Here is a 12,368-nt window from a genome sequence, read left to right as displayed (position 1 = left end):
TCTCTCTCTCTCTCTTCTCTCTCTCTCTCTCTTCCTCTCTCTCTCTCTATCTCTTCTCTCCTCTCTCTTCTCTCTCTCTCTCATCTCTCTCTCTCTCCTCTCCTCTCTCTCTCTCTCTCTTCTCTTCTCTCTCTTCTCTCTCTCTCTCTCTCTCTCTCTCTCTCTCTTCTCTTCCCTGCAACCTGTACCAATCTACTGCAAACAAAGTGCAGAAAGGGCAGGAGCAATAAAATAATAACATCAATATGATCTGAACAATATGAACGTACCACCAAGACTTCCGCGATCGCAACAACAGCACGTCAAAGGACGTCAAGGAAAAATAAGGTAACATAGCATACAACCACGCCCCGTGTCTGGAGCCGCGTCTCTCCACCACAAACCGCATCTCTCAAACTCGCGTGGGAATGCTCTGGCCCAATAACGTCAAATAACGGCCACCGCCACTGTCGAAGTAGTTGGCGGCCGGCAAAGCTGACATTCAGCCATGCAAATTCAATACGGTGTCGTTTCAGTTTTGCTCCTCTAGCTGACAGCATGACAATCGCATTTGACTAACATCACCCATAGCTTCCCGGCCACTGTTGGCTCTGCCATTTCCATTTCCACAGGCGGGCGTTAGCCAGACAAGATGGCGGCGCGCCTGGGGGGCAGCGGAGAAGATGACAATTTGATGCTGAAAAGACAAACGTCTCCCGAGCGTCTCTTTTGTGTCTGCAGCCAGTGGCCCGCCAGTTACGCCGAATAAAACAACTCGGTTGCAAAACCGCCCGGTGCTGTTTGATTTCTCCAGAGAAAGAAGTGAAACCGGGTGGAGATAGCACAGATTAGTCCTGTTCCAGCTCCAATGTTTTGCAAAATGCAGGAAAATGCCGCCTGAAAGTCACAAGCAATTACAGACGTCCCGTCACATACCCGTGTTATAATTTCGCCCCAAACTGGACGATAACGTGATCGGCAAAAACGCTAGGAGGTCGAGAAATCTGATCACCGACAGAGGCGGCTCTAAAAAGGCAGCCTCTAAATCAAGCTACATGAGACAAACCAGACAACAAAGTGGTACGTCGCGCGCACCCTAACACAATGCCTTCGAGACGCACGAGCCGCTGTGAACAGCGCTCCGAATCGGCAACTGTGAAATTCTGGTTACGGACCAACACTGCGCACATCACTGGTGCTGTGGCCATGACCGCTGGCTGGGATTTCACACTGCATGACCGATGCACTTTGATGCGTCAGTACACAATCTAACCACGTGCTTCGAGGCGTCGGGGAGGCGCATCGCCAACCCCCGTGCACCCTATGCGCCGCTCGGTGTCACGCGGTCCTATCGACGGCGTCACCACGGTCCTGTTCCCCAGGGATCTGAGGCGACCCTCAGACACCGTGCGACGGCGATCCGGACCGGGGAGCGTGGACCATCCGGCCCGCCGACCGGGAGCGGCCCGCAAGCCCACTCGACGCACCTGTATGGCAACAAGCTACGAGATGGGTCGGAGCGCGGGTCGCGGAGCACATCGTTAGAGCCGGGCTGACGGCCGCTTGGTGGGCCGACCCGGCCCAATTCCCGCTGCATCTCAGAGACGGGCGCCGCCGACGCGCTTCACACGGCCGCGCCGATGACCCGACGGGCCGCCCCGACCGGCGGACGACCGGCGGAGGCGGCCACCACAGCTCGAGGCAACATCAGCTGCGGTCCGACGCGCCGCCGGCAGCGGGAGATGCCGGACCGCAAACCAATCGTCCGATTTCGGTCGCGCTCGGCGGCAGAACTTGGGTCGTTTCATCTGTTTATCGCGGCGCGGAGAGCGGGCAAAACTTGAGACTTCGAATTGGGCGCCGTTGCTGGTTTTACGAGCGGAGCGGCAGTTCCATCACCGACACAGTTGTCGCCCACTGCGGGCAGCGCGATCACGCCCGGCAGTCGTTCCGCCAACAGATAACCCGGGGATCCCGCGCACGCAAAGCCAAACAACGGCGCTGAGCGGCACACACAATCTTCCGACGGCGGTCAATGAACTGGAGCGCACATCAGAAGCGGCGTCGTACGTGCTTCGACCGTCAGAAGACGCCTCACGTTTCATGGCGTGGCTATACCAACAGCGACTCTCGGCAGCTCACTCACGTGAGCTCGACGTGCCGGCCCCGCACGCCCGCCGGCGTCTGCGTGGTCGCACTCACCGAGCTGGTCTGTCCGCCGCACCGGCTTCTGGTCATGGTCGTTGGCCGACGGGATGATGGCGTTGTAGTTGGCCAGCGAGTGAGACCAGTGACACCACGCGTGGCCGCTCTTCCAGCTCCTCCTGTGGGACACGGCAGCGACGTCAGACGCCCTAAAAGTCCCCAGCGGCAACATCATATCAGTCGTCAGTACTGGGGCGCTATGTTATGTGCCGTACCGCGATTTCGGCTTCCCGATCACGCTATTCAAAGGCACAAGTGCTCTCCAGCCGAGAGGCACCCCAAGGCTACCTTCTCGTCGTGCCTGGAGCGGAAGAGGTTCCGGCCAACCGAGCCGCAACACGGCCGTCGCTCATCTGCCCCTGAAGCCACCCACTGTCGCCGGGGGCCCTCCGTTAATATCCGGGAACGGCGGCTGTTCAGGGCGGCCGGGGTCACTCTAGACTGGCGTGCCGCGCATCCTGACCTACCGCTCGCCCAGCCGCGCCGCTGGTGGCGCTACAAATCTACCGCAAGCGTGACGGTGGACCCGGCAAGCGGGCATTATGTCTCGGCCGCTTCCAAACCATCGCACGCCCAGGGATTGAACGCGGCCAGTGTTCTCAGGGCGCAGGGGCACGTCTGTCTTTGATGTAATGAGTGCGGGACGGCCGGACATCGACGGCAGACAAGGGGAAGGGGGGGGGGGGCACACTTGTACGCCATCAAAGCCGAGCCGATTCAGCGGCCGGGCTGATCCAGTGCTTGAGCGGGATTGAGCATTGTTCGGTTCGAGCCAGGGAGCGACCGGGCGGCGCTGCTCGCCCGCGACCGACGGCCGTGAACTACGCCGGCCTAACGACCCGAGCAGCTTGACGCGTCGTAATTATTGCACAGTTAGCTTCCAAACGCATCAGAGTTCGGTTCGGCTGTGACACAGCCCGCCGTCAGCCGAGTGATTTAGTGGCCCAAGTTGCGGCGGCGTAGTTCGACTCGCAGCCTGTCACGAGCGCCGGTCAACTCGCAGTGCGCGCGTGTGTGGGGCCGGAGCGGCGCGGCGGCGCCGACGCCCGCCCCGGTGAGTGTTTCGCCCGGTGGCTGAGCAGCTGATAGTCCACGGTCGTGCCCGTATTGATCAAGTCTGAAGCTCGGCGAACGGCGGACAAAAGGACGCGCCCGCTCGTCCGATCCTCAGCGCCCCTTGATCACGTTAGCCTGAAAGCCGACGAGTGCGGCGCCCGGCAGATGAATAGCCGCAAAAACGGCATTCCTGGAAATGACAACGCCGGCCGTGAATGGCGAGCGGTTCAGACCGCCTGGAATGATAATGCTACTCGTCTGCCGGCGCGTCGTATCGGACGGCCGCTTCCTGAACGCGACATGCGGGCGCCCGACGCATTTAAAGGGCGAGGCTTCCCGGCACACTGGGCTTGATGGCAATGCTCCAAACAGCCTGTTTGGCATGCTCGCTAGGGAACGCTGGGACTAACCTTCACGTCCCACATGCGTCGACTCGCAGCGGCATTCCACTGACATAATTTGGTAACACACTTCTGCAAAACTAAACGGAAATGGCCTCAACGTGGTTCACACTGAGCCCGACAAGCGCCGTTCGCCATCCCACAGCGACTCTGCAAAGCTTTTTCCCAAACTTTAATATCTGAGCGGCCACATCGGCACACTTTGAGCAGCCATTTCTAACAGTGTTCCGCACACTCAGCGAGTGCCGTGATCGTGCCCGCCCGTTGCTGAGTTGCGCGTCCAAAGTTCAGCAGCTTCGCGGGGTGCGGGGCGAGATAAACCTCCGCGCTGCTCTTTCCTCTTGGGGCCATCCAGCGCCGCCTGCTTCCAGCCAAACGTACTGCATAATGTTGCCAGCGAGGCAATTACTCAGAATGCGCCACCCATATGAAACGTTGTTTTTCACAAAGGTTAAGCACTTAATCAGAGGTAGGAAAAAAACAATACAAGCAGCCCAAACCATGCGAAGATTAGGTGAACGTTATTCGTGTGCACGGAAAAGTGCTCCGAAATTCAAATGTATGCTTTCAAGCAGAGTGACATGCCATCTACACTACACCAGGCAGAACGACGGGGAAAAAATACACGGAACGTTTGGATCGCCGTCAGGAAACCCTATCCAGCAATCCGTGCAGCCTGTAACACTGGCAGCCGCAGGTTGGCACCAAGGCCCTGCGGGCAAGACACCGGACTTGCCACGGAAACCCGAGCTTAAGGCCGACCGCGGCGCTGGCCGCCGGGTGTTCGAGACGGACGCCGCCGCTGTGCCCAGCCAGCGGCTCCACGGCGTCGGTCTCTGCCCGCGCTCTTACGCATCGTCGCACGTTAATATGGAAAACAACACAACTATCAGGCCGCGTGACCAGCAATGTTCAGCGACGCAGCGCACGTGGAATGGCGTCACTACTTTTTGGGTCAAAAGGGATCGGGACATATCAGCCCTTTTCACGTAAGCCGTATTGGACCGGGACTTAATTTGGTACCAAATATGAAATGGTTGAAAAAAAAAACAAGTAGTACGGTGGTTTGTAGTCAGGGCTATCGAAATAACCGCAAAGATTTATTCCGGGAGTGCATTTCTTTCTAATTTCATCATTATATACATATTTGTCATTTCATGTTTACAGCACTTAATGGTTCGTTCCCGTGGGCTCAAATACATAAACATGACCAGCCGGATAGAAAATAACGAGAAAAAATGCGCTGCCAGAGTAAAGCGTACCAGCTATTTTGATAGACCGGACGAATCGTGACGAGTTTCACTCCCAGTTTATTCTTATTTACGTGTATTTGACACCTAGGTGCCCATGGAGTGCGGCGGAACCAAGTAACGTACCAGTCCAATAGACGCTGGCGTGAAGAGTTAATAAGTGGATACATGAGCACGCTTCAAGAGTAGGCCATTTTATACCTGAGACAGGCGCAGTATTATTCTGGAATGCTGTTGGCCAGAGCAGAAGAAGCTTCTCCATCTTCCATATGCACTACATATGCCTGCGCATACCAGAAGCCAGACAGAGAGCCGACATATGTGTGCCATGAGCGTGGACGCCAAGCCAAAATTGATGCTTGCCACGCTATGGACTATGCCATCATATTCTCAACAAGCATCAGACTGTATGAATCGATAAGGACGCGTCTGGGAATACGGGCACCAGCTTGATTCCAGTTCAAATTTATTGCTACCTGTCATCGCCGCTGAACGGTGCGACTAATGGCGATGCCGCCTACCAATGTACTGGAGTGCCGTGGGGTTGATCAGGGCGAAGCGCAGCGGTCTTCTAGCTGGGGGAGCGGAAAAGAAACAAATTGCCGACTGCACGAACTATGCTGAACCGCGGCGATCACAGAAGACGAACTCGTTAGTGATGATTCCAGCAGGGACACACACTTGCAAAAACTTTCACCGAGCTAAAAAGCTTATAAAACCGCTTTAACGCGCATAGATTCATTTACAAGCCATTATGATTACCTCTGCCCTCACCGCCGACGCATCCCGCTAGTTTGTTGCACGCCAATGTTGGCCCGAACGCCTCGGAAAACTAATGAACACTTCCCGGATTGGATTAACAATGCAAATGAATCGAAATATGGTTCGGCCACATTAAATGTCAGCAGGCAGGAAGTTGCATTTGTGAAGGCTTTCCTGCCCACCGAAATGTGGCACGACACACTGAGTGAACCATACAGGAATGCCATTTGGTGGCACATTCACCACCTTCCATTTGTTGGCCCGGACATTTAACCTCCCCACCGCCCACCCTGGGGATCTTTGAAACCAGTGTTGAAAAAATGGCCCAATCTGGCTGATCTAAAAGGCCAGAGATATCCCTGGATCGTGCGACCTCGGCACATACCAATCCGTTAGCCTGTCGTTGATGGATGACGTTACATGTCGGGTCCAAGGTCACAGCATTTAGATAATTGTACCTAGGATGACTGTAACCACTTTTTTGGTGCAAAGAGTCTGCAACATTTGTTGAGTACTGCAGAATTTAGACTACCTGTTCCTTTGTTAGTTAAAGCACATCGATTGACAGGGTGTGCTGCGCATTGTGAGCTGGCCTACTTCACACCTCGGCGTGCATTGGCCTTTTTGGTTTAATGCTACGAAAAATGCAATAAGCCACTGCAGGACCACGAGGCGCGCGTTTTTCACGCGCCACGGAATCTTAATGAAACGTCGGCGTCTCTCCTGTTGTTATTGTCCGGCGGTGCACCCGCTGTCACATGGCTGCTCGCTTCCTCTATGTTTTCACACCCACAGGCAGAGCCCGCGCACGACCGACGACACAGCTGTGACTGATGACGCCACCCATCGACCAGCCGGCGAGCCGGGCCCAGCAGCGGGAGGGCTCACTGATCGAATCTGCCGCACGGCCCGCTGACTTAGAGCTGGTCCTGCTGAAGACCGCATTACACGGCGCTCGCACGCGGGAGTGTCGAAAGCAACGATGACATTGTTGACAAAGTTCGACATTGTTGGTTCAAGAACGGTGGAATCGATACGACTCTGCGATCAGTGAGCCATCGGAACAAATGCAATGGTTTAAGAAGATTCACTGATGGATAGCGGCCATCGGCTGGCCTTCCCAGCAGCATCGGCCGCTCCGCCCAAGGAACCGGGTCTGGGTCACGGGTACAAGCCGCTCAATGACGACCGGTTTGCAACATCAGCGCCAATAATAACGCAAAGAGCAACAACGGGTGTCCACCACGACCAATGCCTTGCAGCAGACGCTAGCAGCAATCACCACCGGGACACCGACGGCACAAATGCGCCAAGCCCAAGTGAGACATCAGCCCCCCAAAAATAAAAAAGAAGTGCACACGTAACAAGTGTTTGGCTATGGCGAAACGCGTCCTGACTGCAAATGAGGCGATCTATCGCGGTGATGCGCGCAGGGCTAATGAAGCCCCGCATGCGCCCAGTGCGACCTTAATACGCCAGAGCCGTGCCCAGCCAGGCTGTATGGGCCCGCCACTGCCGAACGGCGGGAAGCGGGGCACAAGCGGCACTGCGACTTCCACACCGCTGGCACCGGGGCACGTCCCCTCGCTGGACAGCGGGGCGTCGATGAGCTGGGGAGACGTCCACACCGAGGCAGACGCGGCCGACGTATACGCCATTGTGGCCCGTCATTGCGTCACTGGTGAAAAACAAGCATCAAGCGAACTCTGGTGTTGCACAAGCCGAGCGCGGTTCTTAATCTACGCAACGTTCCCAGAACCGTGCGAGCGTCCATCCCCACATCAGCTGCGTGACGGGCGTTCCGACGACTTACGCTGTAGAGATAAAGGTTCTTGTCGTATCCGGACAGGCCCTCATTCTCGTCGACGGCGAACGGCTGGTTATCCGGCAGATCGACACTCCCTGCAATGAAGGCAGCGGTCGTCAGCTGGGGTCCGCAGGACGGCTCTCACTACACCATTCTGCCGCATCGGAACAGACCTGCCATTCTCTTTACGGCGAGCACAACGACAGAGCATAGAGGCTGCTCATTCCACTGAGGATTGCCGCACCCAGAACCTCCGAAAAAGACTTGATCCATTTTGGGTGCGATGAGCGTAACAGCAAAGGTCTGGCACAGGCCGGATCTGACCATCCACGGTCACGTTCGTTGGAATGAAACACAGCAGTGCACTCTTGTCTGATGGGCTCGTTATCGACGCAATTCAAGCGCTACGTGACTCCGTCATGCAATCATTTCTAGCCAAGCAAAACAAAATGGCGTCGGCTAACAAAGCAGTGGTCCTGATGATCTTGATGATATCGGTGATGGGCGTGCCAGCACAGCACATGAGATGCATGGCAGGAACGGTGTACTTTTAGGGGGGGGGGGGAGGTGTTTGTTAGATGTCACTCTACTTATACAGCTGCCGGTTGAAGGTTGGCATAGGGTTTGTTCGTACCCGTGATGACGCACGGCGCAAGCAAAAGACGGAACGCAATACCAGTGCGACGAGCCTGGCGCTGAGAACGAAAAGATCCGCGGAAAGACCAAGCACGGATGGAATGCGTCTTTCACCACGCTCTTTAGGGATGTAGATTAACTTTAATAATGACGCAGCTTCTCCAGCCAGCTTCATTCCGACACAATCAGCTGGATGAATGCCAAATTCTCTGAACATTCGAAAACGCATACCAATTACGTGTAACAAAACCACGCAGGCCATAACGGTGACCGTCGATGCTACTGCTTTCCACATGAGGTTACCACCCTTACGTAATGATGCGTGCAACTGGACAAGGCGAAACGCCCACCAATCTCTATTCGGATCAGTGAACCAAAGACAAGCCCGGACACCCCACAGATGGACCCGAAAGCGCCTCCGCAGCACGCACACCAGCCCACAGCGGCGCGGGGCGCACGGTGGCGAGGCCCCTGCACCGTCAGCCTCGCCGGCGATGGTCGCCGCGCGTCGACCGGCGGCGGCCGGACGCGGAGACGGCGGCGAGCTCCTGCCGTGTCGCTGGGGCGGAGCGCGGCAGCCGGCGCGGACCGCCAGCGGCGCTCTGATCGCCCCCGAGCGGGGCTCTCCGGCCCTCGCTGGACAATGGGCGTCGCACGCCGGCTGCCGCCGCTCCGGTGACCGCCGACCCTCACAGTGGATGGCGCGAGCGCCATTTCTATCCAGGGTCTTCTCACGCGTGTGTGCACGACCGCTGCTGTCAGCGGAGGTCAGCATGACGACCGCCTCGGATTGCAGTCTCACTCGCACATCTGCGCATCGGCGCCTGCGACGCGGTAGCGCTCTCTGTGAGGCGAGTCTCGGGATCGCCGTATCTCTGTGAGGCCGAGTCTCGGGATTGCGGACCTCTGTGAGGCGAATCTCGGGGATCGTGGGTACCTCTGTGAGGCGAGTTTCGGGATCGCGGTTCCTGTGAGGCGAGTCTCGGGATCGCGGTGTCTCTGTGAGGCGAGTCTCGGGATCGCGGTATCTCTGTGAGGCGAGTCTCGGGATCGCGGTATCTATGTGAGGCGAGTCTCGGGATCGCGGTATCTCAGTGAGGCGAGTCTCGGGATCGCGGTATCTATGTGAGGCGAGTCTCGGGATCGCGGTATCTATGTGAGGCGAGTCTCGGGATCACAGCATCTCAGTACGACCACAGCACCAGCACCTCTGTTTACCTCTCTTCTCAATCCTCCAGCCCAGAAACGGTCAGCTCAGACCGAAAGAAATCAACCCCAATCCCCAACCCCAACCCCAAGAGATCAAAACCAACCCCAACCGAGCCCAAAACACACAACAAGAATGCCGGCAGAAGCGGACCGACTGGCGGGACCTGCGGCGGCCCTCAGCGTGGCGGCGGCGGCGGCGCTCAGGCACGAGCCCCTCAGAGCCGACGTCGCAAGACCATCGGGCGGGCAGCCACCGAGCATCAGCCCGCCTTGCCTCACGCGACAGCCGCCCGCGCCGCGACACCGGCGCCACGCGGCTCCGGCCTGGACGGCTCCGCCCGGGGCGCGGCTGCGACGACGCACCGGCGGCGCGGGCCGGTCCACACGGCCGCGTGGAAACTCCCGCCGAGTGCAAGGCGCCCGGCGCGGCGATTCAGCCGCTTGTGACCTTGTAACGGCGCGAACGCCGCGCCAGCATGGAAACCGCTGAAGATCAAATGGCTTGGGGAGCGGGCCACCCTGGGAATGGTTTCTTCAACCCAGCAGCTCCCTTTGATCACGCCCAAACTCGCCGGAGCTCCCAGCAGAGGCGGCGCTTTTGAAGGGCGTCCTGGGTACGCTCAAAAGGAAAATTACTCATTTGCGTGTGTGCGGTATGAGTCGGGAAAGAAGACAAAGATACCGGCATGATAAACATGCCTTGCCCGCCTATTTCACGAGATGAACGGCATAACCCCAACGGCATTCGTAATGACGAATGCCGTTGGGGTTTTAAAAAGCCTTAGTTAATATTTCTGATATGTGCGCTGGCTCCAGTGCATTATGCGGCGCGCAAAAACCTCCGCGGCCACAGATGCGGCATAAGGAATGGCGTTAGCTGGCGTTATGACCATGAGTTTAAGAATAAATCACAAAAACCTGGTATGACCCACGGGGACGAGATCAGTCATCAGATCATCAGATCATCAGATCATCAATCATCAGCTGGAGGTTGCATTATCCGGCTGGGAGGGTTCAGTGCCGACCAGCGTGGCTCTGCGCGGCGCTCGATCAATTCATAGCTAAAGTAATCCTCACAAAAATTCGTCTGCGCTGACCATGATTACATGTCACCTGTCTCTACATTTACACCCTTCAAAACGGAGATGATGATTACGCTTCAATATTTCTTGAGCGAAGAATCCGCCAGCGAACATTCGATGGGACAGCAAAACCAGGTTCATTATTGGTAATCAGTTGGCATGTTGTTCCCGAACGGTCTACAGACTCATAGCAGATGCTAAAACCAGCAGAGCTTGATGAACTGCCCTGAACAGCCCAGTCGAATCGACCGCCTTGAGTCCACCTCCAAAGCACGGTGCCCTTAGCTGGGCACATCACCACAGCAATCTTTTAGCCAGATACGACCGAAGCCGGCTTTGTTCCGCGCCGTTCCGACATCACGTGACCTAGGAGCCAACGTCAGCCGACTTCCGCTACACGGCTGACCGGTCCGGCCGGGAGCCAAACATGTTTGCCGGGCCAAGCACTTCAGTTATATCCTGAGCCGAGCCCATTATCGACAAATCCCAAACTGAGACCGCCGCCGGTCCGGAGACGCAATTACCGCCAGCAGAGGGCCCCGGAAGGCGGCCGAACACGGCAGCGTGCACGCTGTGGGGGAGGCTCCACTCACGTGAGTCGAACGAATCCAACAACTTCGGCAATGTATAAATGTTATATCCCGCGCGCCTTTCATTAATGCAGGCGCAGCACCAGCCACCAGACGATGCCGCGCAGCATACTAATGCGAGCTCTCCGACCGCTTGCCGCGGCAGCCCCTTTCCACTAATTGGTGTTCAATAATTGCTGACATCTCGGAGCCCGTGGCACGCGGCGCGCAGTAACGCACGACAGTGCCACCTCTCGGTGGACGGCCAGGTGTTTGTGGGTCCAGGCGGCGCCGTGCCGGACACCAGGCGCCGGAGAGGCCCCCACCGGCGCGAGGGCCACCGCTGGGCGGCCGGCCAGCGCGCGGCGCCGAGGGCGTCGTCTCGGCCTCGAGCCGGGCAGGCCGGAAGCAGGCCCATCACCCGGACGCGTTCAGCCGCGGCCGGCGCCGGCTCAGAGTGACCATCAGTTGCCGCGCCGTCGCCCGCCGAACGCCGGCCGCGCCGCTCGCTTGTCCAGACACCGACACCAAAAGACATCAGTACCGACATCGATATTGATGCCGAATCGGCGCCCGACACCGACAGACACCGACGTACACCAGTATTGGCAATGACATCGGCACCGGCAACAACACTGACGCCGACAACGGCACCGACACCGGCACCGACACCGACACAGACACCAGCCATCGACACCGCAATCAACACCGGCACTGGCAACGGCAACGACACCGACACGACCCGGCACCGGCCCCGGCACCGGCATCGATACAGACACTGACACCAACACCAATGGAGACACCAAAACCGACACTAACATGGACCACGGACCCGGACACGGACCCGCACACAGACACGGACACGGACATGAAACTGACACCGACACCGACACCGAAAGACACCGACACGAGCACAGACAGCGCCGCCACGACGGGGCGAACTCCGTGGGGCGGGCCACCGCCCGGCCCTGACGGCCGGCGGGGCGGCCGTGCTTGCCTGCATAATACGCCCGCATCATCGGGGCTCACACCCGGCGGCGGCTGGCTGCGGGCGCACGGACACACGCAGCGACGCGCAGGTGACGGCGGAGCACGTGCAGCCCGGATTATTCTCACGTTATGGAGAGATGTATGGAGGCCCGTCACCGACCTACATTTCACGGGCTTAACACGGCTTCCACTGGGAAAGCCGGCAGCGATACAGACCCTGATAGACACGTGCCAAGAGAAACCGGTCACCATAACCGATTCCTGCACGATTTCTCTTGGATATAACGCCGTTGGAGAAACCCCCCCCACCCCCACCACCCGTCTCTGGTAGCCTCTGTGAAAAAAACTCCGCGCTCGGTACAGCGACCAAAACTGTTATGCCCTTTATCTATTCCGGCTCCTCTCATCCTCAAAACTGCCAT

The 12,368-nt window shown here is 57.7% G+C and overlaps 1 protein-coding gene across 1 annotated transcript in view; it reads right to left on the bottom strand.

The window, feature by feature from the left end:
* The window catches only part of LOC119089812 (uncharacterized), an 83,692-nt gene that overhangs the window by 30,709 nt on the left and 40,615 nt on the right, over positions 1-12,368 (bottom strand). The window contains exons 4-5 of the mRNA XM_037212629.1: positions 7,467-7,555; positions 2,255-2,303 (exon numbers count right to left, since the gene is read on the bottom strand). Coding sequence (XP_037068524.1) covers positions 2,255-2,303; positions 7,467-7,555 — 138 coding nt within the window. The remainder of the gene's footprint in view (positions 1-2,254; positions 2,304-7,466; positions 7,556-12,368) is intronic.

The sequence above is a fragment of the Pollicipes pollicipes genome, unplaced genomic scaffold (genome assembly GCF_011947565.3).
Source record: "Pollicipes pollicipes isolate AB1234 unplaced genomic scaffold, Ppol_2.1 Scaffold_3087;HRSCAF=3621_pilon_pilon_pilon, whole genome shotgun sequence".
Taxonomy (NCBI): Eukaryota; Metazoa; Arthropoda; class Thecostraca; order Pollicipedomorpha; family Pollicipedidae; genus Pollicipes; species Pollicipes pollicipes.
Note: the sequence above shows the minus strand (reverse complement) of the source record. Positions and strands in the feature narration are given on the sequence as shown.